At 40.8% G+C, this 26,718-nt stretch overlaps 1 protein-coding gene across 7 annotated transcripts in view; it reads right to left on the reverse strand.

The window, feature by feature from the left end:
- Window positions 1–26,718, reverse strand: part of VWA8 (von Willebrand factor A domain containing 8) — a 274,959-nt gene that overhangs the window by 122,259 nt on the left and 125,982 nt on the right. For all 7 annotated transcript variants that reach the window (XM_050946839.1, XM_050946858.1, XM_050946824.1 and 4 more), the window contains 2 exons: window positions 25,514–25,585; window positions 16,155–16,231 (listed from right to left, as the gene is read on the reverse strand). In XM_050946839.1, the coding sequence (XP_050802796.1) occupies window positions 16,155–16,231; window positions 25,514–25,585 (149 nt within the window). The remainder of the gene's footprint in view (window positions 1–16,154; window positions 16,232–25,513; window positions 25,586–26,718) is intronic.

A 26,718-nucleotide genomic window follows, 5' to 3' on the forward strand; every position in this document is an offset into this window, starting at 1 on the left:
ACTCTATAAGAGAACAATTTAAGAAATTCTCAGGGATATTAGTACAAAAATGTTTTTTCTGTGATTATCTGTAAAATTCAATGTAGTTTTAGTCATGTTGGTCCCAGGAGAAGAAGAGAGAAGACAGGTGATTGGGCTAACATCTATTGGTGAGAGAGACAAGCTTTCAAGCCCAACAGAGCTGCTCTTTGTGGCTTGGAAGCTTGTTTCTCTCACCAACAGTACTTGTCAAATGGACAGACCTGCCAAACTCAAGTAAACATGCAGATATATTTTGCCATTTAAATTGTTCCCTGCTGTCCTAGATTCTAACTACCCTCGTAAGAGAAAGATGCTCATCAAAATATCAGCTTGCAAGAACAGCTATATCTTAATTCTACTATATAAGCTGTTTTGGACCACTAAAGCTTTTCTTTCTTAAATCAACTTTTTAATTTAAAATTAAAAAAAAATCTGAAGTCAAAGCTAAAGGGTAATTTTAAATGACCTCAACTGGGAACGCAGATAACTAGATTTATAATGATTATGTGATCTGTAAGGAAGGGAATAAGGAGGGGAAAGAAAAGATTAACACACAATTTATACTAAGTGTTGCTTGTAAGGACACCAAAAGGTCATCCCCCCACATTCATTTGATTATTAAAGATCTCAGAATAATTATGTTTATTTTGAAAAGACAGCATATATGTCGAGTCAGTCTCTCTTTTTAAAATTGGCATACTTCAGCAGTTTATCAGTGAAGTGGAAACGGCACAAGACACACTGTATAGATTTTCAAGACAGGAATTAATATCACCCCTTTAATCATCAATCACTAAAACAAATATATTAACTATGACAGGGAGTTGCAGTGGTAGCAGTGCAGATTCTCAGTCAAAAAAATAAAAAAAGCCTACAAAAATAGGGAAGGCCAGCAACAAAGCAGTGAAAGTCATTTTAAATAATAGTAAGAATGTCTTCCAAATACCTAACATTGCTATATCCATCTAATATTGGTATTTTGTTACCAGTGACAAATATACAAATATACTATGTCAAACCATTTACCAGCAAAGCCACTGTGCACCTTAGCACATCCACACACAAACAGTGGGGGGGGGCGGGGAAGAAGGAGAAAGAAGTTTTTTGAAATTTCAGTTAGTAGATAGAAAAGAACGAATTGAAGTCTTAATGTGGCTACTTAAAGGAGCACCCTGACTAAACCTGCTTCTGTATTTCTATTCAGTTAAAAGGAAAAAGAGAGAGAGATTTTCTACAATCTCTAGTTTCAGGAAAAGGTACAGCAGTCTATACTCTCAAAGACAGCCTTCCAGAGGAAAGTATAGAGAACAACTATGTCCCAAACTAAAGGCAAGAGCATGAAGTAGCTAGGATTTTCAGGCCCCCTCTCTCTCTTTCTGGGCACTGACTCATTTCAATTTTCCAGGAAGATATTTTTAGGGAGAGTTCTCCCATGACAGAGCCAGCCAGACACTCTAAAGTTCTCAAGCAGCATTTTTCTTACTCTTCCTACCTATAAATTTTGATTATCAAAAGACATTTTTTCAACAATTAAGGTATGTACGGTGAAATCAATGTTTACAGACACTTACTGAATGCTTCCAAGCCTACAGATATTTTAAAATGTGGTGTCTCCCCATAACCATATACCTCTCAACCTTTTTTTTTTTCCCCCATGACTCAGGATACTATATTCAAGACAGCAGATAAAAGAAGAACACCAGGGTTTCTATGGTTTTGTAACTATATTCAACTATATAGAGTTTGTTTACTTATATAATCTGATCTAATCTGGGTTTTTAAAACTACACTTTGGAAATATGGATATTCTGGCATGGTCAGACACAGCCAAAGATTTTAGTGAGAAGAATGGACCTGTTTCAAATTGCATAGTTGCTCATTTTGGTTGAATCTGTAACCGAAAGCAAATGGAAGCACACTTTCATAGCTATACCACTGAATTCTTCATACCTTTCTTTAACAGAAATTCTGAATTCCTTGTTTGTTAGATTTGAAAACTGAACCTTCTGCACAGGGCCGGCCCACAACATTTTGGCACCTGAGGCGGGGAGCTCAAATGACAGCCCCATACCCCCTCGCTTGGGCCAAAACTTCGAAAGGTCTCAATTCTGCCTTCCTTCTGTTCTGCTCCTCTCATGATACTGCTCTGCTAACTACTCCAATAAAGGAGAACTAACAACTTAAAATGCCTTGTTCAAAAATTTAAGTAACACTTAACTTTCAAACACTTGATCACGCAACTTTTCTTGTCTGTATGGTAAACACGGGCATTTTTATCTGTTTGAATAATCAAAGTGGTGCTTTCCATGCCTTCTTGGTTGCAAAGATTTGAACTGCTTCCTGAAGGTCCACAGTCTGGGCCAGCTCATGCTCTATTGAGATGGTTGCAAGGCCGACTAGTCTCTCCTGTGTCATCGTGGAGCGTAGATGTGTTTTTATTAACTTCAGCTTAGAGAAGCTGCGTTCTCCACTGGCAACTGATAAAGGAAGTGTTAGAAGTATGAACAGAGCAACAAAAGCATTTGGAAAGAGAGTGGTCACCTTATTTGTGCACATATATTCCAGAACAGCCTTTGGAGTTGATCCTGCTCAAATATATCTTGAAAAGCCTTTCAGTTCATCACCTAAATCACTCACATCAATATTGTGCATGTCATCATGTGTCAACACTGTCTCTAGTGCCCTGCATTGCTGCTGTAGGTCTTCTTCAGGTATAGTGAGGAGTTCTGGAATATCATACAACATCCCAAATACACTGCTGTTCCTTGAGCTGCATGAAACGTTCTTCAGCTGACTGTATCGCACAATCTAGCACCTGGTTAAAGAATTCAACTTTGAATTGTTGTTTGGAGTCTCTTATGGGATAATCCCGTGCCTCATAATCAAAATGTCTTCTTTTTTGGTGACTCTTGTATTTTTGAATGGGTGGGAAAATAGTTTCAGTGTGAAGTTCCTCTGCCAACTTCTGTGCACTCGTCAGAATGTTTTGAAATCCCTCATCTGACTGGTAAGACTGTAGGTATGACTTGGCTTTGTCCGGTTGTCCCATTGCCCCAGATATATCAAGGTCAATACTTTGCAGTCTCTTGCTTATAACATTTATTTCAAACAATATGTCATGCCACAACACTAAGCCACACAGAAATTTGAAGTTACATATGTTTCTAGTGATTCCATTTCCCTCTGCCACTGTTCTCCCACAAACAGTTCCTGTTATAGCATTATTCTCCATAATGGCAACTATCGCTTCATCTATCTTCCCAATTTGATATTTCATAGGCTTTATCGCCTCCATTCAACTTTAGAATAGAATCATAGAATATCAAGGTTGGAAGGGACCTCAGGAGGTCATCTGGTCCAACCCCCTGCTCAAAGGAGGATGAATCCCCAATTAAATCATCCCAGCCAGGGCTTTGTCAAGTCTGACCTTAAAAACCTCTAAGGAAGGAGATTCCACCACCTCCCTAGGTAACCCCTTCCAGTGCTTCACCACCCTCCTAGTGAAAAAGGTTTTCCTAATATCAAACCTAAACCTCCCCCACTGCAACTTGAGACCATTTTTCCTTGTTCTGTCATCTGCTACCACTGAGAATAGTCTAGATCTATCCTCTTCAGAACCCCCTTTTGGGTAGATGAAAGCAGCTATCAAATCCCCCCTCATTCTTCTCTTCTGCAGACTTAACAATCCCAGTTCCCTCAGCCTCTCCTCATAAGTCATGTGCCCTAGCCCCCAATCATTTTTGTTGCCCTTCGCTGGACTCTTTCCAATTTCTCCACATCTTTCTTGTAGTGTGGGGCCCAAAACTGGACACAGTACTCCAGATGAGGCCTCACCAATGCTGAATAGAGGGGAATGATCACATCCCTCAATCTGCTGGCAATGACCCTACTTATACAGTCCAAAATGCTGTTAGCCTTTTTGGCAACAAGGTGACACTGTTGACTCATATCCAGCTTCTTGTCCATTGTAACCCCTAGGTCCTTTTCCGCAGAACTGCTCCCTAGCCATTCAGTCCCTAGTCTGTAGCAGTGCATAGGATTCTTCCGTCCTAAGTGCAGGACTCTGCACTTGTCCTTGTTGAACCTCATCAGATTTCTTTTGGCCCAATCTTCTAATTTGTCTAGGTCCCTCTGTATCCTATCTCTACCCTCCAGTGTATCTACCTCTCCTCCCAGTTTAGTGTCATCTGCAAACTTGCTGAGGATACAGTCCACACCATCCTCTAGATCATCAATGAAGATATTGAACAAAACAGGCCCCAGGACCGATGCTTGGGGCACTCCGCTTGATACCTGCTGCCAACTAGACATGGAGCCATTGATCACTACCCGTTGAGCCCGACAATCCAGCCAGCTTTCTATCCATCATACAGTCCATTTATCCAGCCAATACTTCTTTAACTTGCCAGCAAGAATACTGTGGGAGACCGTACCAAAAGCTTTGCTAAAGTCAAGGAATAAACATGTTCACTGCTTTCCCCTCATCCACAGAGCCAGTTATCTCATCATAGAAGGCAATTAGGTTAGTCAGGCATGACTTGCCCTTGGTGAATCCATGGTGACTCTTCCTGATCACTTTCCTCTCCTCTAAGTGCTTCAGAATTGATTCCTTGAGGACCTGCTCCATGATTTTTCCAGGGACTGAGGTAAGGCTGACTGGCCTGTAACTCCCCAGATCCTCTTCTTCCTTTTTTTAAAGATGGGCACTACATTAGCCTTTTTCAAGTCATCGGGGACCTCCTCTGATTGCAATGAGTTTTCAAAGATAATGGCCAATGGCTCTGCAAGCACATCTGCCAACTCCTTTAGCACCCTTGGATGCAGCGCATCCGGCCCCATGGACTTGTGCTCGTCCAGTTTTTCTAAATAGTCCTGAACCACTTCCTTCTCCAAAGAGGCCTGGTCATCTCCACCCCATGCTGTGCTGCCCAATGCAGCGGTCTGGGAACTGAACTTGTTCGTGAAGACAGAGGCAGAAAAAGCATTTAGTACATTAGCTTTTTTCCACATCCTCTGTTACTAGGTTGCCTCCCTCATTCAGTAAGGTGCCCACACTTTCCTTGGCTTTCTTCTTGTTGCTAATATACTTACAGAAACCCTTTATGTTACTCTTAACATCTCTTGCTAGCTGCAACTCCAAGTGTGATTTGACCTTCCTGATTTCGCTCCTGCATGCCTCAGCAATATTTTTATACTCCTCCCTGGTCATTAGTCCAAGCTTCCACTTCTCGTAAGCTTCTTTTTTTGTGTTTAAGAGCAGCAAGGATTTCACTGTTATGTCAAGCTGGTCACCTGCCAGATTTACTATTCTCTCTAGACATCGGGATGGTTTGTTCCTGCAACCTCAATAAGGATTCTTTAAAATACAGCCAACTTTCCTGGACTTCTTTCCCCCTCGTGTTATTCTCCCAGAGGATCCTGCCCATCAGTTCCCTGAGGGAGTCAAAGTCTGCCTTTCTGAATTCTAGGGTCTATATTCTGCTGCTCTCCTTTCTTCCTTGTGTCAGGATCCTGAACTTGACCATCTCATGGTCACTGCCTCCCAGGTTCCCATCCACTTTTGTTTCCCCTACTAATTCTTCCCAGTTTGTGAGCAGCAGGTCAAGAAGAGCTCTGCCCCTAGTTGGTTACTCAAGCACGTGCACCAGGAAATTGTCCCCTGCACCTTCCAAAAACCTCCTGGATTGTCTCTGCTCTGCTGTATTGCTCTCCCAGCCGATATCAGGGAGACTTTCCCATCGTGTGGCACTTAGTGGTTTCAGTGTCAGAGAGGATGTTCTCAGATGCTGCTTTAAAATTTGCCATCAATGAGCTGATGCAGAGAAAAATACAGTTGCTTTGAATTACATTAAAAAATTCAGCAGCCTCACTAGAAGCTGATGCTGCATCACTGACCACCAAGTTCAACGAATGAGAACTGCACAGGACAAAAAAAGCTCGAGGGTTTAACTCTCGGATCCATTTCTGCACTCTTCTGTTCTTTCCTCTAATGTTGGCACCATTATCGTAGCCCTGACCTCTCATGTCAGTTATCACAATTTCCGTATCGTCCAGCTTTTTTAAGAAGCACATTTGTCATACTAGCTCCTGTAGCATCATCAATGTCAATAAATTCTAGCAAATGCTCTCTGACAGTCACCATTGCAGGGACATTTTCACTAGGTTCTGTTGTTGTTACAAAATGCACCATTAAAGCCATTTTTTCCATGTGGCTGATGTCATGTGTGCAGTCCAGAATAACAGAGTAATATCTTGCTGACTCCAGATCTGCCACAATCTTCTGTTTGACTTTTGTTGCCAGTAACTGGATGTTCTCATTTTGAATTGTTTTTCCAAAGTAATGGTGTGTGTACATTTCTTGGGTGGTGACTCTTCTTAGATGCTCCTGGAATACAGCATCAAACTCTGCTATCAGCTCCACAATTTTAAGGAAGTTTCCATTGTTTGCACATACAGCTGATCTCAAGTGCCACGCAGTGCTAGGTAGCAAGCATTCTCACAATAGCAATGAGCCTTTTCAGAACATTTTGCCAGTAAAGAGACTCTGATGCAATCTTCTGTTGATGCTGATCATCTATGGTGGCCTTTAACCTTAGTCTCATCTCAAGCTCTTTCCACCTATGGAATGCTCTCTGGTGATTTGCTGCCTTCTCATGGCATGTCACATTTCTAGCCAGATTTTTCCAGTCCTTTGTTCCTGTAGAACCCAATGTGGCTGGAACATTAGACTGAAAGAGTTTGCAACAAAAACAATATGCAGCATTCTGGGTTTTTGAGTACATAAGCCATGGCCTCTCCACAGGGCCGTAGCAACAAAGAACGTGGCCCCCTCCGAACATATGTACGGGGCCCCTTACAATGCAGAAACTGGAATGCGGTATTTATTTTATACAATATGCAGGGTTCATATTATGTATACATAGGCCTACAGTGTACATGTATTCCGTATTTAAGCAAAGCGCTTATTTCGAGCCTGGTTCTCTGCAAATTGGTTAATCAATGTGTCATATCCAGAGATCTGGCAATCTTGTTTTCGATTGAGATAACTGCAAGTGCAGAAAGCCTGTCATCTGTCATGGTTGAGCGCAGGATATTCTTGATCAGTTTCATTCTGCTGAAGCTCCTTTAAGCACCAGCGACAGTAACTGGTGTGGTCAGAAGAATTCTGATGCAAATACAAAGATTCGGATATATCTCCTGAAGGCTGTTCTTGTATATGTACGTTAAAAAATTGTTTGCCGTGACAAGTCCTCTTTCTTTCTCGATGACATAAATAAAACGATTCAATTCCATTATGAGTTTGTTGGCATCAATGTCTCCCATTTTTCTTTCAAAATTTTTGCTGTGATTCTCCAGTTCATTTTCTCTGTGACACTGCTTCAGGCTGTTAGCGTTGTACAGAAATCCAAACAACTTATACCACTCCACGAGTTGGTCAAATCATGACGAAACAGAAGATATGGCCTGATCAGTGAGAAGAAGAAAGAACTGCGATTTGAATTTTTCTTCGGCAGGAAGACGACTTGAATCATCAGCACATTCGTAATCAAACATTCTCTTCTTACGTCGCACCCTGGTTTCTGGAAACACCTGCTCAATACCCATATGCTCTGCTATTTCTCGTGCATTTGTGACCACAGATTATAGCCTGTATTTCGATAGTCTTCCAAAAACTTCATTGTAACACCGACTTCTGCCTGCAATACGTCAATTGACACATCTGGTGACTGAATTAATTTGCTGGTTTTACTGACGTGAAATAGTATATCGTACCACGTGTACACAGTCAGAACAAAAGGCCACGTAGTAACATGGTCTAAAAGCGCACCGGCTTCTGTTGCTGTATTGCCATCTTTCTTTTCGAGCGCATATTCTCGCAAAGATGACAAAGCATTGCACAATTCTTCAAGGTGATAACGCAATGGCTTCACAGCATCAATTCTCAACTCCCAATGAGTGTCCGATAACCCTTTAACAGATATTGGCATATGTTCTTGAAGTATAACCCAACGTGAAGGTGAAGAAGAAAAGATAACGTATATTCTGTTAATCAGACCAAAAAAATCAACGGCATATTTCGATGACTCTGCTGCATCTGAGATCACAAGATTCCTAGTGTGAGCTCCACATGGTACATACAAGGCACGGTCATTTATTTCTAGCATGCGGGCTTGAACTCCTTTATTCTTTCCTCTCATATTTGCGCCATTATCATAAGCTTGGCCTCTCATGTCAGCAATGTCTATTCCTAAGTTGTTTGCCTTTTCAAGAAACGCTTCCAATAAGCTCTCGCCAGTTGTATCATGAACATTAAGAAAACCAACAAACGCTTCACGAATATTGACACCATCTTCACCGTTGCATTCAACAAAGCGTAACACCACAGACATCTGTTCTTCATGTGACACTGTGGGAGTACAGTCCAAAATAACTGAATAATATTTTGCTTTTTTAAGCTGCGCTATGTTGGCCTCTTGAATGTTATTGGCAACAAGTTGAATCAGCTCGTTTTGGATCTGTGGACTGAGGTACTGAACATGTGTCTCTGCCTTCTTAATCCTCTGTAAAAGTTTGCTGAGGACAGTATCATACTTTGCAAGCAATTCAAACAGTCCCAAAAAGTTGCCATTCGAAGGATCACCAAGCTTTTCATTACTTCCTCGAAATGCCAAGTTTCTTTCGGACAAGAAAATAACAACATCAACCATGCGTTTGACAACTACTCTCCAGAAATCTCTTTCTTTCAGAAAAGCCTGCAATTCGAGTTGGTCAATAGATGTACGGTTTACTATGCCTGACCGAAGGTCAAACCATTTCACCATACAGTCTTGATGACCTTTGCCTGTTTCATGCTGCTGAAGTCTTTTTGACAGTGCTTTCCAAGCAGATGTTCCATGACATAGCAGTATGTGGCCAGTGCCAAATAATTTACAACAAAAACAAAAAATGGCATCTTTCTGAACTGAGTACATTAACCATGAACGTCTTATTTTCTCGCCATTTGCCATGGTTCGATAGAAATGAGTACTTGTGAACCTCTGTCTTTCCTCGTTAAATGGAAATTCGTAACTTTCATTCTGCTGTGGTGGGCCACGTGAAACAATGTCACACACTTGCCTGTCCGATATTATAGAGGGCCAATCTCCTGGATCATCAGTCAGTGGTTCAGATTCAGATACTTCTTTCCCGGCAGCAGCTGGAATATCTGTCACAGTTTGTTTGGTAGAACAACTGGCTTCACCTTCGACCTTACTTGAAGCACTTCTGGATACGATTCGTCGCTGCTAGCGCTGTCCGTTTCATGTTCCTGCACCTGTACGTTGGATTGCAGCGCAAAATACATTGACAACTTTGGAATTTTCTCAAGTTCCTTCTCGGCATCTTTTGCTGCCTTTCGTTTACTAGCTCCGCTCTTATACATTCTCTTAGACATCACAAAGCACGCTTCTGCGTTGGAAATGATAAAAAACTAAACTAAATTAATAACATTTATCCGCTGACCGCCACTATGAACGCAAATACACATTCTTTGAATGGGTCCAACTAAAATTCGAAACTGACTGACAGACAACTGATGTAGCCAATAGCATTATGATGTATCATAGTGACTTCATGGTTTTGTCAGTAAAACCGACATGGATTGTGTCAATAAATGCCACTTACCTAGTTATACTTTACATTTTTTTTGCCACTTTTAGGGGCCCCCTTCCTTGCGGGGCCCCCTCCGGTCGGAGGGTACGGAGGGCACTCGCTACGCCTCTGCCTCTCCACTTTGTCACCATTGGGGATTTCACGTCAGTAATGTGTTGGATGGAAACTTCTATTTTCATTGTCTTTGGGGAACATGACGTTTTTCACTTGTTATGGCCCATGCAGTACAAGGAAGTCCCTTAGGCTACTAACTCAAGTGAGTCCACACTCCTGGATCATCTAGACTTAAGGAACTAAACTCAGCAGCAGCTGTTTCTTGAGCCTCCACCACACTCTTCTCTGATCTACACTTTTCTTCAGGAATGTGCATGGCTACATCCATTTGAGATGGAAATATGGATGCTGCAGTAGCTGCCAGGTCACCTGCACTCTGACTAACTGGAAGATCAGGCATCTCACATCCTCACTGGGGCCGGAAGGCTCACCGTGAACATTTGTGTCTGTGTATCTCAGGAGAGCTCCTTCCTGCTTAGATAGAAAAGTTTCCTTTGCTTTCTTTCTTTTTCTGAATGCTGCCCCAGAGGGGAGTTTTCTTCTTTCACTCATGACTGCTGTTCTGTGCTGGTTATAGTGGCTCTCAACACTGAATTCAAGGAGACAAATAAGCAGGCTGCTAGCAGGGACTGAGTGAGGGAAGCTATCAGCGTCTTTAGGGCCTAACTGGCTCCTACTACTTCAGTTGACTGCCTGTTCTCCTCAAGTGGGTTCAGGGAAGCTGCAGGAAACAGGAAACTCCCTGAGAAGCTGATGTTAATCAGTCCAGGTTCCTGGGGGTGCTAGAGAGGTACATAAGAGGCTCCTCCTCCTCTCCCTTCCTGCTGCTCCTTCTGCTTTCTGTTATTCCCTCTCACCTTTTCTCCTGCCTGCCTGTTATGTCTCTTGTGCCCTCCTTCCTCCAGCACAGCACTCCACCATCTCTGTGCATCTAGAGCAGAGAGAATACATATGCACCAGCAGCAGACACAATTTTCCAGAGTCTGGCACCTGAGGTGGCTGCCTCAGTTCACCTCATGGTAAGATCAGCCCTGACTGACCCCTCTTAACTTGTTCTATCAACTGGCCCTGGATGTCTTCTGCAAGATCCTGTTTACTACGTTGGACCTCATTCTTGGATTATGCACTCTGAAACTGGTATAAACTGGGGTGAATTCCACAATCCCTAGCTGCTGAAACTTTTTACTCCCACTTAAATATGATTAACTACAGCTCAAGTTGTACAGCCTTGACAAGAAACTGAACTTTCTTCCATCCAAGAAAGAGCTTGAGTCAGAATTCTACACAGAAAGGAAAGAATTTATAATGGAAATGGAAGGATAACTATTATATCTCTAGACAAAAAAAGAATGAACCAGTGAGATAGCAAGGCAGCTGAGGTGGTATTTATTTATTTTTGGACCACTTCTGCTGCTGAGAGACAAGCGTACACAGAGCTCTTCTTCAGAAAGAATCAGTGTCTCAAGTGAACTCTAAAAAGCAGCTTGATAGTGGAAATATATTTAACACTAAGAGATGCAGAACTAAATGTTTAAATAATAGACAGAAGATATTTGCACTCCAGCAAAAGACTCTCTCCATATATAATTAGCTTCTAACATGATAGAAGAAGAGAAGCAAAATGACTCTTTTCCATTTTATTACATCAAGGGAGCCCGCCAACTGAACCTGATGGTACCTTCTTATGCTGTTTTTGTGTAGCAGCTGGGAGCTTACATTTTTACATTTATCTGTCTCTCTCATCAGTGCTAAGAAGGGTTTTATAGTCTAACAATGCACATGTTTTTTCCTTGAGTCTTCTGAAAAGCTTTAATTGTTTTTCCATTGCAAAATCTCCTTGCCATGAGAGGCTTTGTAATTTTTAAATAAGCGTTGTCATATCAATTTTTCTTCAAACCAGTGAAGCTTTTCCACACACAGACCCCCATTTAAAAAAAACTGTACTTTTGAGTCATTCATTCTACTAACTTTGGCTTCATTTTTTTTAATACACAATATTTCATTTCTTTTCACGTGATGGTAATTTTTTATACTACTAATATAACAGACAACAAAAGTTAGCAATGTCATAAGTGATAAGACAGATGAAGACTATTAAAAGAACAATACTACTACCAATAGTTTATAATTTAAAAAAAATGTTAAATACTTGACTATTAATTTACATTTATATAGTGCCTTTCATCTAGAGCAGTGGTTCCCAAACTGGGGTTCGTGAACCCCTGTGGGTTCGCGAAATGCTACAGGAACTTCTTGGGAAAAAATTCCCTAATGGCGGATAGAGTTGTCTCTAGGCCCCCTGGCAGCACATGGCCAGCAGCCTGCAGCCCCTGAACTTCCAAGAGCTAAGCAGATCAAAGCAAGCATATTTATCACACTGAGGAGATTTAAACTTCAAGACTCCTTATAAGAAATGGAAACGGAGGTGGATATTTTTTGCTGTTTTTAAAATGAAATAAGCAGCTACTATTGTTTTTAAAATTATCATGAAGAACAAGTTTAAGTTTTGTTGTAACGTGTGTTGTTTGTAGGGTGACCAGATGTTATGAGGAAAATATTGGGACTGCAGTGGGGAGGAGCTTCTTTTTACACTCACTTGTCCAGGAGTTCGGCAGCAATTCAGCGGACAGTCTTTCAGTCACGGATGGTCTTCAGCGGTATTTTGGCAGGGGGTAATAAACCTTGCCACCAAAGACAGAAGCACCCGCCACTGAAATACCGCCGAAGACCGTCCGTGACTGAAGGACTCTCCGCTGAACTGCTGCCAAAGACCAGGAAACAAAATATTTGGACAAATGGCATCCCGACCGTACTCTGGTTGGGACGCGGGACCAACTCCTCGAAATCGGGACAGTCCCGATTTTATTGGAACGTCTGCTCACCCTAGTTGTTTGCCTGGACTGCTCAAGACCTGAATGCTTGTGTAGGAGGAACTCTGTCAGTTGGCTTCTTAAATACCTTCATGCTGTTTCACATCTGATACTACTTGATGAAACATAGGTGCCCTGTTTTATAACAGGCTTATTCAAAGTGATACAAGCTATGGAAGCGAGATCTTGGAAGAGTGTTGCCGTTTTCATAATGTAATAAAAATACTGTAATGACAAATAATAATTAATAATAGTGTGTAATAAGCATGTCATAACAATAAATTTTATTTTTCCAAGATCACTGCTTTTATAATTTATACTCAGGTAAAGGGGAAAATCCCTGAAAATATTCATTTTTAGGAGGAGGTTCGTGAGATTTGATATTTTAGTGAAAGGGGTTCACAGGTTGTTAAAGTTTGGGAACCACTGATCTAGAGAGATCTCAAAGTTCCATATTAACTTTACCAATGGATTTTTAATCTCTATATAAGAATCAGTTCACCCATAATTTAAGTATAATCTCTTCTAGAGAGAAATGTGACAACCGTTAACCAGCACCAAACAACACTAAAAAACAGTTTAGGATAGCGAGTAAAAAAATAAAATATGCAACTGAAATTATAGGCAGAATGTAATTATCCAAATAACCATGTAGCCAGTATTCTACACACTTCCCACTCTTGTAAAGAAAAACGCCATGGGGTCTTTAATGTCTCAATACTGCCTTAGAAGGAACAGTATCACTTACTATATTCACCACTAACTGCAAATGAATTTTTTCTTTGAAGGTCTCCCATGATTAGCCCAGCCATGCTTTTTTTATGAGTTCAGAGCCAGAGGTTGTATGTCTGATTGTAACAGGGTAGCCATTGACTGAGAGCACCTTCATGGCCAGGGTAGCTTTGCAAGCACCCTGTCTCATTTAGCCCCTTCTTGCAGGTCCTTTAATAACTGCACACGAGCTTTACTGTGGATAACAACCACCCCTTGCCTGGGGCCGGTTTAATAACAGCAGCAGTTCTTAACAATTCTCAGGGTCCCAAAATACAGTCCATCACCACACAACAGTCCATACTTCATTCTGCCGTTTTCTCTCATAGCTGCAGCTCTTTTTCTGTCCCAGTCTGTTCTCACAGTCCATCTTCCCAGTTCTTCTAGGCCCAAACTCCATTTGAGTTTCCCCACTGGAGCCTTCCGGGCTCCTATCTGTCACAGCTCCTTTGGTCTTGGGGACATTCACGCAGGAGGCCTTCATACTCTCTGCTAGTTCTTTACAATTTCTTGAGCTCCTCCCCTTCATTGCATCCTTGTCGTGTTTTTTTAGGGTAATCATCTTGATTTCTCCCAGGTGTGACTCATTCTGTAATCACAGTAGCTCCAGCCTGCCAGCCATTAAAGTGTGAGCCACCCTGTTACACTGCCATACTGAGGTTATGTGATTTATGTACCTTAAATGTATGGTTTTATTGATGTGTTATACAACAGCCCCTAGAAGCTGTCGTTAATTAGGATTTCATTTCTAATTAGAAATAAATGTGATTATTTATGTGTATACTTGTTTTGACGCATTAAAATACATTTGAAGTACAGGAAATAACTTACACTGAAGGAAATGGTCCACAGTTTAAGTGGTATTTTGTTAGTCTCATGTTTTGGAGGTTCTTCCCTAATTACTGTATCTATGTCTCCCCTTAATTAACGTTGCGAGTACCAATTATAGTGTCTGAGAACAAAAAATATGTAAAATGTAAAGATAACATTCAGGAAAGTAAGAAAACTCAGCTAAGAATTGTAAGAAAAGCTAGGAAGAATGATTTATTTGTATTACCCCCTGCATGTGAATCAGGATTAATACAAATACATCCAAATGTCAGAAGGGATCCTACTTATTTCGCCTTTCAGTTCCCTTCATCATTATCATGTACAAATCTATTTATGAAATGTGACTTCAAAATTACTCATGGTATCAGCTCACCAACTCTGATTATGAAAGTGTCCTCTGATGCTTGAGTAATAGGTATTCTATAATTTAAATAATCCCTCAAAATTCAATTTACACCATGTAAATTAACTTCTGGATATGTATATTGGGTAGATCATTAGAATGCCTAATGATATTGTACCAATGAAACAAAAAAAATATTTCAACAGCATTTTTAGTTGGATAGGTACCCATTTGCTGAGAAAAGAGTTGGGGAAATCTTTCATAACGTATATTTACATCTTATAATAGGACCTACTACAGTTACATTTTATTTTTTTTTCTATTTCCCCCATACTATTTACTGAAAGTAAAATTTTCAAAAAATGTTTGTCTACATAGGGACATGCAGGAAAGTTAATCTAAATTAATAAAAGGTGTGAATTTGAGACATTAGTTAAACTACATAAATCCCATTTCAAACAGGACTAGATCGAAGAGCATTAACGAACAGTTAACATGCATCAGCAGGGTCTAGACCATGGATTGGCAATCTCTGGCACGCGTTCTGTCAGGGAAACCAACTGGCGGGCCAGGATGGTTTGTTTACCTGCAGCATCTGTAGGTTCGGCCGCTCGCAGCTTCCACTGGCTGTGGTTCACTATTGCAGGCCAACAGGGGCTGCCGGAAGCAGTGGCCAGCACATCCCTCGGCCCACACTGCTTCCCATAGCCCCCACTGGCCTGGAACGGTGAACTGCAGCCAGTGGGAGCTGAGATCAGCCGAACCTGGGGACTGGGGACGTTGCAGGTAAACAAACCATCCTGGCCCACCAGCGAATTTCCCTGATGGGCCACTTGCCAAGGGTTGCTGATCCGTGGTCTACACAGACACTTAATACAAATAAGTATTTGACTGACCTAGCTAAATCGCTCAGCACTGTGAAATTTTTTTAACCCTCTGCAATTTAGTTAGGTCAACCTATCCCACGCTGTAAATGCAGCTACGTCGACTGAATAGTTCTTCCAACAACCTAGCTATAGCATCTCAGAGAGTTGGATTACCTACACTGATGGAAAAATCCCTTCCATCAATGTAGGAAGTGTCTACAATACAGTGAGACAGCTGCAGCGTCATAGCTATACCACTGTAGCTGCTGTGGTGTAGACATACTTTTAGTATGCAGCAGGCTAGTATGGGGTAGATTCACACACCAGCTTCTTAAGAACTAAATGTTTGTGTAGACAAGCCCTCAGTCCCATTGAAAGTCAACAGGACTAGATGCTTTTGCAAATGGAGCTTACAGTATGCTTACATTACAACTGCTACAGCGCTGCAACTGTGCCGCTGCAGCAGCATAGTGTAAATGCTTCCTACATTGATGGGAAGGGTTTTTCCATCAATTTAGTTAATCCATCTTTCCAAGAGGCGGCAACTAGGTCCAGGGAAGAATTCTTCTGTCAACATAGCTGCATCTACTCCAGGAGTTAGATCAATCTAACTATGGCACTCAATAATACAATAATAAACAATAATAAATAAAACTTCAGGAATATGAGATGTAAACATCTAAAAGCTCAGCAGTGAAAATAAGGATGACATTGAAACAAACAAATCATATAAAGTGCCATTCTTACCTATGCAGTTGTAAATATTCTCTGGGTCTATTTAACAGGTGAAGGAATCGGTCAACAATCTTGTTTTTTCCCACGCCCTGAAATAATGTATATTAAAAACATTACAGACAAAGAAGAGTACTTTAATATCCAAGAACTGTCGAGAGAATAAGGTCAGAATTCCTTTACAATCTAGTAAAATCTCACACAAGATACAAAAGTTTTGATCGCAAATACAATACTATATTATTAAATTTACACCAATGTTTAGTTGAAAAAGAGAAGTGATATTCTTTGTAACTGCATATTTTGTCTGTCTTACTAGACTTTATATATATATATATATATATATATATATATATATATATATATATATATAAGTGGTATAGCATGAAATATATATATTGCACACTGTAGTGAGGCTGAGTGGCCTCCCTCCGACCAGGAGAGCGAGGGAGCATTAGATGCCCTGTGGAGGGTGGAGCCTAGATCGTCCCGCCCCCCTCGCCAGAAGTACCAGGGCATGGCCGGACCCTGGGGAGGGAGGAAGTAGTCTAGGGCAGCCACGGCGCAGCCAGCTGCAGAGCCCGGCATAGCTCAGTTGGTGTGTTGCAGCTGGATCCCCACCGACATTGGCTGCCCCTATCCTGCTTGTCAGATACCTGGGCTGGGACGCGGTGGAATAGGGTGGGCCCTACTCCACGCCAGCTGGCAGACCCCATACCCAGTGCAAGGAGGCTCTAGCCCAAGACAGGAGCTCCCTTGCCACTCACCTTTACAGACTGTTTGTTTGCTGACCGGGCCAAAGCCAGCCCCCAAAAGACTGTTTGTTTGCTGGCTGCCTAAGCTCCACTCAGGCTAAAGCTAACTCCTTAGAGACTGTGTATTTGCTGTCTGCCTGAGCTCCGCCAAGGCCAAAGCCAGCCTGAGACTGTGTGTTTACTGTCTGCCTGAGCGCTGCCCAGGACCGAGCCAGCCCTGATAGACTGTACTTAAGGGCTGACTACTTGAGCTACCCTAGTCCAGGCTAAAGCCTGGTATTACCTATTTACCACCTATTTACCTACTGGGGCTTTTGCCTGTCTTATAGACTCTGGTCCTGACCTCACAGGACTAGCCTGAGTGGCCTCCCTCTGACCGAGAGAGCGAAGGAGCATTACACACATGTAATAGCTGTATAGAAATACGTGTGCAGCCGTTTTCATATTACCAGTTGTACATTCCCTCTTAGAAATATGATTATGAGTTTTGCGGTTCTTATTTCTACATGCTTTATTTCATATTCAGTGCAGTTGGTTTAATAACAGAGCAGACTAACATGCAGTACCCAAAGCAAAGGAGAAAATGAGCAACAAATACAGAATGCCAATATAATCTACAATCATACTTTATTTAACAGTGTTACCAGTATTTGGATGACTGAAATATACATCTCCTTTTAACTAATTTCTAGTACTCTAATCCCTTTAATTTCCCAGCATTTGACAGAAGTACAATAGGGGTGCAGATGGTGGGCTTACACTAAATACAAATACAAAGTTGTAAACTTGGTAGTCAAGGGAAACATCTAGGAGCAATTGGCTGGCGTTAGAACACTGTCTTTTGTTCAATGTCATGTACAATATTTTCTAACCCTGTTCTACTGAAATCAATGGCAAAAGCCCCAACTCCACAAACTGAAGTTATGGCTCATGCTGATCCATTGTTTCTCTTGGACTATCAAATAAGAGTGGAGGCCAGTGATAACTTTCTCCATCTATCACTCAGAGAGTGAAACAATTCCTCTCTTACGCAGACCATAGCACAGTGGTTGCAAGATTGATAGATGGGAAAGATAGTAGAGTTGTCAGCCAGAGAAAAGAAACAAAGGAAAGAGATCAGGAGGAATGATAAGTTCACAATTTTGGAAAATATGGACATTGTGATGAGACATCTAAGACACTTCAAGAGACATCTGAAAATGTAAGACTGAGCAAAGAAGTAGAGGAGCAGATTTGAGAATCATTCACATAAATGTAGCCGTTGAAATCATGGAAGCATATAAGGTTGCCAAGAGAGAACAGAGAGGAAGAAAAAGCAAAGGAACCACAATGTATTCTTACAGTGAGGTGAGTATGAAACTGGTTGAAAGACCATACTCAAAGAGTAGTTATCAATGGTTTGCTGTCAAACTGGGAGGTGTGGCAAAGTACCTGTCTCTCCTCTGCTAGCTCAGTCCCTCTCAGCCTTGGAGAGACAGGCTTGGGCAAAGCAAAAGCCCTTCACAGTCGCTCAGGGTCTGGCTGATCCCTTCTCAGTCAGGCCCTTGTTCTGTTGTTCTCTCCTTCTGGGGAGAGTGCAATCTGCCTTGCAAGAAAAGTTTTAGAGTTCAACTGCCCCTACTCGCTCGCAGCTACTCTACTTCTCTCCTCCTCCTGCTTCCCTGCCAGGGAGGGTTTAAAAAAGGTCTCCAGCCATTGGGGCCAGCTGAAACTAATTAGCTCCCTGGTAACCCCTGTTCCAGCTGAACCTTATTCCTCCATAGTTAAGCCTTCTGGGGCTAATTACTACCCCTCTCTTGGTAGCTAAGTGTCCTGAGTTTGCCACAGAGGATATATATAATAGCACCCTGCAGGGATCAGTCCTGGTCTGGCACTATTCAATATTTTCTGAATGACTTGGATAAAGGAGTGGAACAAGATTAGAATTCAAAAGGACCTTGACATATTGAAGAATTGTTCTGAAATCCGTAAGTTGAAATTCAATAAAGACAAATGCAAAGTACTTCACTTAGGAAGGAAAAATCAAATGCACAGCTACAAAATTAGGAATAAAGGGCAAGGTTGCTGAAAAGGATGCAAGGATTATAGTAGATCACAAATTGAATATGAATCAACAATGTGATGCTGTTGTGAAAGAGGTTAATATCTTCCTGGGGTATATTAATAGGAGTGTCCTATGTAAGACACTGGAGGTAAAAGGTCCTGCTCTATTTGGCACTTGCGAGGCCTCAGATGGAGTACTATGTCCAATTTTGGGTACCACACTTCAGGAAAGGTGTGGACAACCTGCAAAGAGTCCAGAACAAAGTAACAAAAAAGATGACTGGTTTAAAAAATCTTGACCTATAAGGAAAGGTTAAAAAACTGGGCATGTTTAGACTTGAGAAAAGACTACTGATATGTTAGGGGCTCTTATAAAGAGGACTGTGATCAACTGTTCTCCATGTCCAGTGAAAATAGGACAAGTAGTAACGGTCTTAATCTGCAGCCAGGGAGATTTAGGTCCGATATTAGGAAAAACTAACTATAAGGGTAGTTAAGCTCTGGAATAGGTTTCCAAAGGAGGTTGTGGAATCCCAATCTTTGGGGAATTCCCCACAATTTTAAAAACAGGTTAGAAAATCATCAGTTAGGGATGGTCTAGGTTTACTTGGGGTTTCCTCAGAGCAAGGGGCTGGACTCGATGACTTTTCACATCCCCTTCCACCTCTACATTTCTAGGATATCTCTATATTTCATGCTTTAGGTTATACTACATAAATAAGTCAAGTTTTTCATGATTTCTTGACATCAGAACCCCCCAATGGAGTCATAGCTTTATATACAAATGTGACGGTAAGATATGCTTCATATTACTGGTATTTTTATTTTCAATAATTGCCAGTATCCTGTAATCACATGCTTGAAGAATTATAGGACTTTTTAAATTCTCTAGTATTTGGAACAAGACATAATATAGTGAAATCATAAGTTCTTCTACAAAGTCAAAGAACACATCTTTTATCAGGTAGAAATAAAACGTAGCTGGAAACCTGTAATATCACATATAGAGATGGTTACACCTCCATACGCTGCTGTTACTGCAGCTGTGAGATATTAAAACCATAAATAGGCTGATACACTGAAATGTACCACCTAGCTTCAGCACAGCTACACAGAGGCAGAACTGCATAATGCACTTTTTTAAAAGACCTTAAAAAACTATGGCAGATGGTTAGAATCAGTATCATGTGCCAATCCCTAGTAGATTCCATGCCTAATTCTCTGCAGAACAGGACTAGAGCCAACTGTGGCAAAAACCAAGCTGCAGAGAGACAGATCAAAATACGAACTCAGTACAGAGCATATCAAATATCAAATAAATTGGATACTCTACTAGATGAAGAAAGATTTTTTGGCTTTCATCTGCATTGAGAGAGAAAGCGTGGTTTGTCTGTGTGTTTGTAATACTGTCTTAGGAACTCACACACACACAATTTAGATATTTCCCAACAACTAAATAATGTTGTAGTTTTTTCCCCTCATCTCTCTAATGGAATAGAGGACAACATGGCTGCCTTTTGTTTACTTCTTTCTAAGCTATCATTGCCAATGATGAGAGTAAGAATACGCCTAGCTTCCAAAAGAATGTTCAGATGCTAAATGGGTGCTGTAAAGCACCAAGGAATGGGGTGAGTAGTGCTAACACCACTACTGGTGAAATCCTGCCCCTTGAAGTCAATGGGAGTTTTGCCATTGACTCCAGTGGGGCCAGGACTTCACCTTAGACTTCTGCTTTCATGTGTGTTTCATCAAACTTTTGTTGCAGCTTTATTTTAAGTCAGTGAGAATGATATATTTTAAAAATATGCATATAATATTTAGAAACAGGCATTCCTCACCAAATCGTAACTATTATTAAAATGTCAAGTTTGGTTAACTTTTAAACTTAGCTGCTTGAAGGAGTAACAGTATGTGCTTGCACAGATACGCTGGTGTACCACACAAAATCCTTGACTGGCAAAAATGGTTAGGGAATCAGAGTCAAAGCTCTTTCATTCTATTCCTGGCTCTCCCACAGACTCGCACTGTGACAAGTCACTACCTCTGTCTGCCTCAGATTTTCATATCTATAAAATGGGAATACTTCACCAGAGTCCTTCAGTGATTAACATAGTGTTTGTAAACTTACGCTTTGGATGTAAGTGTAAACTATTGTTATTACTAAGAACAATATTCCAGCAAGAGGGAATGATTTAATTAAACACTTGGGACAGATCCAGGCCCATGATAAGGCTTCTTTGTGCCATCAAGAGACCATTAACAACAGCTTAACTGACTTCCTGAGGAAATCCTAACTGACAAAGAGCCAGCATAGCTAGCTCTACACAACCCTAACCTGGCCTCCATGGTATAAAGCAGGGGTTCTCAAACTTTTGTACTGGTGACCCCTTTCACATAGCAAGCCTGTGTGTGCGACCCCCCTTAGAAATTAAAAACACTTTTTTACATATTTAACACCATTATAAATGCTGAAGGTTAAGTGGGGTTTCGGGTGGAGAATGCCAGCTCGCAACCCCCCGTGTAATAATCTCGTGACTCCCCTGAGGGGTCCCGACGCCCAGTTTGAGAATCCTGGTATAAAGAAAATGTTGGAGACATGAGCAGGGAAAAGAAATGCTGCTGCGTATTGGAACAGCCTCTTAGGAGAAGTTACCAGTGGACCCAAGTTAGAACAACCCTGAAACAAGCCTGTGGTAGCTATGGAGATCAAGGAGCATAAGGATGGCATAAAGCCACTCCTTGAGTCTTGTATTAAAGAGTCAAGAATTAAGCTTGCTCTCTTATATACACACTGATATCTAGAGTAATGAGCAATTTAACTACACACTTCATATAAAAATGCTGAAAATATTGGGTTGTTCTATGGACAGACTGAGGTAACAAATAATTTTTCCAGTCTCATGTAATTTGCCCCCATGGAACAGCCAGATTTAAAATCACCACCCACAAGAAACATGACTAATCATCTTAGCCGAAGCACTAGAAGAATAAATTAGTTCTTCTTTCCAGAGATATCTGCATAGCACTTGTGTATGAAATATTTCCGCTATATAAGCTTAAAAATATGCATTAATCAAAAATACAGAAATATGCAAATCAGGATGAATAAATAACAGTTGTATTGAAGTTTTGACTGAGCCAAATAAAAATATCTGAGAAAAGCAAGCATTAGTACATTACTTCTATCCTGAGAGGAATATAGCACACCTGAACTATATAGCACATCTTTATGTTAATGGCAAAGCCTTCTTTGAGGTGGTACATTCTTCCTTTGTAAAGGAAGCTGCCCACCTTCACAGGCAATAGATTGAAGAAAAAAAAAAGTCCTCTACATTGCTCCATGTAGCAGAGCACAGCTGGCCCTCCTGGCTCCTGCCTCTGCTAGACTCAGATAAAGTCACTCAGAGACTCTCTGGTTCTGAAACTACTGGTGCTCTTATTTATAAGTCTGTGCTCCCACCACCTTCTCACCATACAGTGTACACAGCTCTGGGTTCCTTGTGCCTGAACCCAGGAGGGAAGGGCTTTCTCCCTGCCTGCTCTCCCTTGCTCTCTCCTCCACCCCACCACCCAGGCTTCCTTCTTCCCAGCCTCTTATATAGCCCTGGGCTAACTGGGCTGGCAGCTGACTCTCACTCTCCAATTAGGGCAGGTTCTTTCCAGCCAGCTCCACTTTTTTCACTTAAATGGGGCTGGCATGGCCGGTGGGCTGATTCTGCAGTCTTTCTGCTCAGCACCCTGTCACACTCCACAAAACAGATAAACAATATACATTTGCTATTCTGAGTTTTCTTCAATGTTACATGCTATTATGGTACTCCTGGTTTCTCCATCAGTGTTTATGTAATTAGATTGGAAGAAGAATATTATCTTTGAAGGAAACATGGTCAAGTTTTCTATAGAACACGGCCTTTGAAATACCTTAAAGAAAGAGTCAATCACTTGGTTTATTAATTTCCTCACACTAAAATTTATTTCTAGTAAGAGCATAATTCTTCAAGTAATCTAAGTTCACATCTGCATCAGCTAAAGTAAGGCCTCGCATAAGGCTGGATGCCAATACTAGTTCCATAGGGAAGACAAATTATTGTATTTTTCTACAGGCAGTTACATTTTTAAAACCATTAATACATTTTTGAACTACCTACTTACTGCTGGCTTACTTTATAATTCTCACTAAGTGCAAGAGAAATAGAAATTGCTACCAAGTGAGCTTGTGATGGTCTTCGTTTAAATTATTAACAATGATATTTAGCACTTTTAGAGTATGCTACATCTTTAAAACACGTTGCACCTTTTATCCTCCTCTTCTTTTGTCTATAAGTTGTTTATTTAGATTGCAGGGACCTATCTTATAAACATGCAAAGCGCCTAGAATTTCTGAGGAGAAAATAATAATAGTAGACCCAGTATACAGATGCTAACTAGCAAATCCTAAAGTCCACATGTGAATTGAGGAAATTCAAAATGTTGAAATTGCTAACTGTATTTGGAAATCATTTAAACTACGTTTAGCATTTCTGAGTCTCCTGCTGGTCATCACCATCCTGCTGCTTATTGAAAACGTGAACAGTACAAAGCCATTTTCCATCTTGCTTTAATAATAACTGTTTAAAGGAGAAGGTATGCTTTTAAACATTACATTTTTATTTTAAAAATCGCTTTTTATGCTAGTTAAATGAGCACACAACCAGGATAGAAATTGGCTTATGATTTCTATTGGTGATAAAAGTGTTGTAAATTTTCAGCAAGAGGTGGGCAGCCACCACAGGCTCAGAAACAGCAACTTTGATTTGACAATGTTCAGCAATGAAAACTACAATGGAGTGGGAAAATGGAAGGCCTGGAGGGAGCACGTATGTCCAGTGGTCATGACCAAGGAATAGCACTGGTGAGCAGGGCTGGTGTGGAATGTTTTCCAGTGCATCTCTGAGTCCCACTCCTCAAGTCACATACAACAGTTTAACTGCTATAACTCATGCTGTGGTTTTCTGTCCTCTTTATGGGCAGATTAATGAAGAGAATACCCATAATTTTGGGAATACCCACTCAACCACTCCATTTCCTTCTGGTCATGCCCCTTTTCTCCATTATGCTACCTGCTGTGCTGCACAGTGGTACAGACTGCATTACAGACAGTCTATGCAGGCAGAGAACTGCTAAGTGCATTGTACATCATGGTCAGTGTGTTTAATCAAATAAAGTGGTATAAATTGACTTCAAAGTACATGAGAGTCTGGCCATCTACTCTGAAACTTCAGTTACGTGAACCAGTGAATAATATGAACAAGACTATAGGACAGATAAGATCTAAAACATGACTACTCTGCCTTTGCAATGAAGTGGTAAAGAATGTTTTGTGGATTCCGAGGGTCACACTGCCCTCAAGCCACGGCAGAACCACTGGTGTTAATGCCAGTTCCACTGAGCAGGACTGGACTCAACAGGGGAGATGGAAGCGCTGTTGGTGTCACCCTGCATGGAATAAGTAACAAGGCTGCGGAAAGCCATGCTGGAGCTATTGTGCTTGGGAGAACGCTGCCAGTATCAGGGATGTGAGCCAAAACTGCACAGCACAGAGGCACCGAGGGCTACAGCGTAGGTGGTGACACAACCCCTTACTGGTCTGGGATGAACCCCTAAGCGTCACATTTATTTGCTGTATAGTTTGTCTCTCTCGCTCTCTCTTTCTCACCTGCTCACATACACACACAAAACCTTCAACTAATTGAACACACAGCATTTTGTGTCCTCCCCTCCCCCAAACACACAAATCACCACTGATCCTATATTATAGGAAGTGAAAGACAAATATGTGTTACAGTACTAAAGAAATGCTAGTAGAGTTAATCTTTCAGTCCCTATCAAATAGATAACACAAAACAGTGACATCAGACTTAGTTTCTAGTGATAGATTAAACTTTTAACTTAAGATAAATGAACAGAAAAGGATAGATTTTTTTTTAATTACAACGCTTGCAAGCAAACACAGGATGAAAACCTTGGCACTTTGAATGGCAAAGTAATAGTGTACATGGCATGAAAGCAGGCTTATCTTAATGTGGCTGCTTTTAAAAATATTTAAAATATGTCAACTGGATTAATTCCTAATATTTAGCCTCTTGTTACTTAAACTTCTGTGGTGGGAGTGATAACAAGCGGTGTTTTATGGACACACACACACAAAAAACACATCCTGAATTCTGAGCAGGATTAACCAGACAAAAAGAAAGAGAGTCTTTATCAAATCTTAAGAGCACATGAAGTGACTGAATCTGATATACAATCAGTTTTCTATGTTGCTGCATAGAAGTAATTTAAGGTACCTTTCAAGTAAGGCTATATATATATATACACAATACTAGTATATTTGTCTTTTTAGATTTAGATTTCTCTGTAGTTATTTACTTATTCTAAAACTAGATTCCAATAACATTCTCAGATGTAGGCACATGAAACTGAAGATTTATCAATGGCATGACAGATGCAACTTCAATGAAGCAAAAGAGAGTTTCACTTGCTTATACCAATGGTGAATTTGGTCCACATATTGTAAAGAGATATGTTTTAACCTACCTGGTTGCCAACTAGAAGAAGGTGTTCTCCCAGCAAAAAGTCTTTTAGCATATCCTCCATCACCATCATATGCTAGAGACAAAGAAAACAAGAATTTTAAATACTGTGCTTATACACACAAAATAAATCAAAGATTATTACTTAAAGTATTTTTCATAACCCTTATCTATATCTATTTATTTGGTATTCTAAAGAAATAGAATTGTCTCAATCAGAGCAGAGGGAATCTATTCAGTAACTGAAACAGTTTTTAATTCCATTGATATACTATCCTGCACTGTGACTGGCGTTAGGTGTCTGATTTCTATATTTCTCAATAACTGTTCGGAATGAATTTCCTTTTAGTCTAGTGGGCTAATATTTGTTAGCCACAGTGCAAGAACTGATATAATGACTGTATGTATGTAGACGGCATCATGGAATGGGCCACTCAAATACCCTGAGAGAACTTGTTTCAATACAGAAATAAAACCCTGGCTACCCGCACACCCCTAGTTGTCACATACCACTCCACACTGGAATCCATACAGGGTATCATTAAATAAGTACAACCCGCACTCTATGTGGACCGCATCCTGAACGAAATCTTTCCTGAACCCCCTCTTCTGGCCTTCAAACACACCTTCAAACCTCTCCAAACTCATCATAAGAAGCAAGCTCCCCATAGACCAGGACACACTAACTCAAAGCACACCAGACTTTACCAGAACAGATGCAAAACCTGCAGACATATCTCCACCAACAAATATCTCCACCAACAACACACCTTTCAAGATCCAAGAATCCGGCACATGCCTATCACAATATGTGGTGTGCCTCATCCAGTGCACTAAATGCCCCAATAACAGCTGTGTGGGTGAAACCAGAGAATTACTATATTCTTGAATGAACTCACACAAGAAAATGATAGAAGACTAAAACACCCTATTATGTATGGTGAACACTTTTTACAAATTTCAGAGTGGTAGCCGTGTTAGTCTGTATCAGCAAAAACAATAAGAGTCTTTGTGGTATCTTAGAGACTAATACATTTATTTGGGCATAAGCTTTCATGGGCTAACACCCACTTCATCAGATGCATGGAGTGGAAAATACAGTAGCAGGCATATATACATAGTACATGAAAAGATGGGAGTTGCCTTATCAAGTGGGGGGCCAGTGCTAACGAGATAATTCAATTAACAGTAAAATACCAAGGGAGGAAA

The sequence above is a fragment of the Gopherus flavomarginatus genome, chromosome 1, assembly GCF_025201925.1.
Source record: "Gopherus flavomarginatus isolate rGopFla2 chromosome 1, rGopFla2.mat.asm, whole genome shotgun sequence".
Taxonomy (NCBI): domain Eukaryota; kingdom Metazoa; phylum Chordata; order Testudines; family Testudinidae; genus Gopherus; species Gopherus flavomarginatus.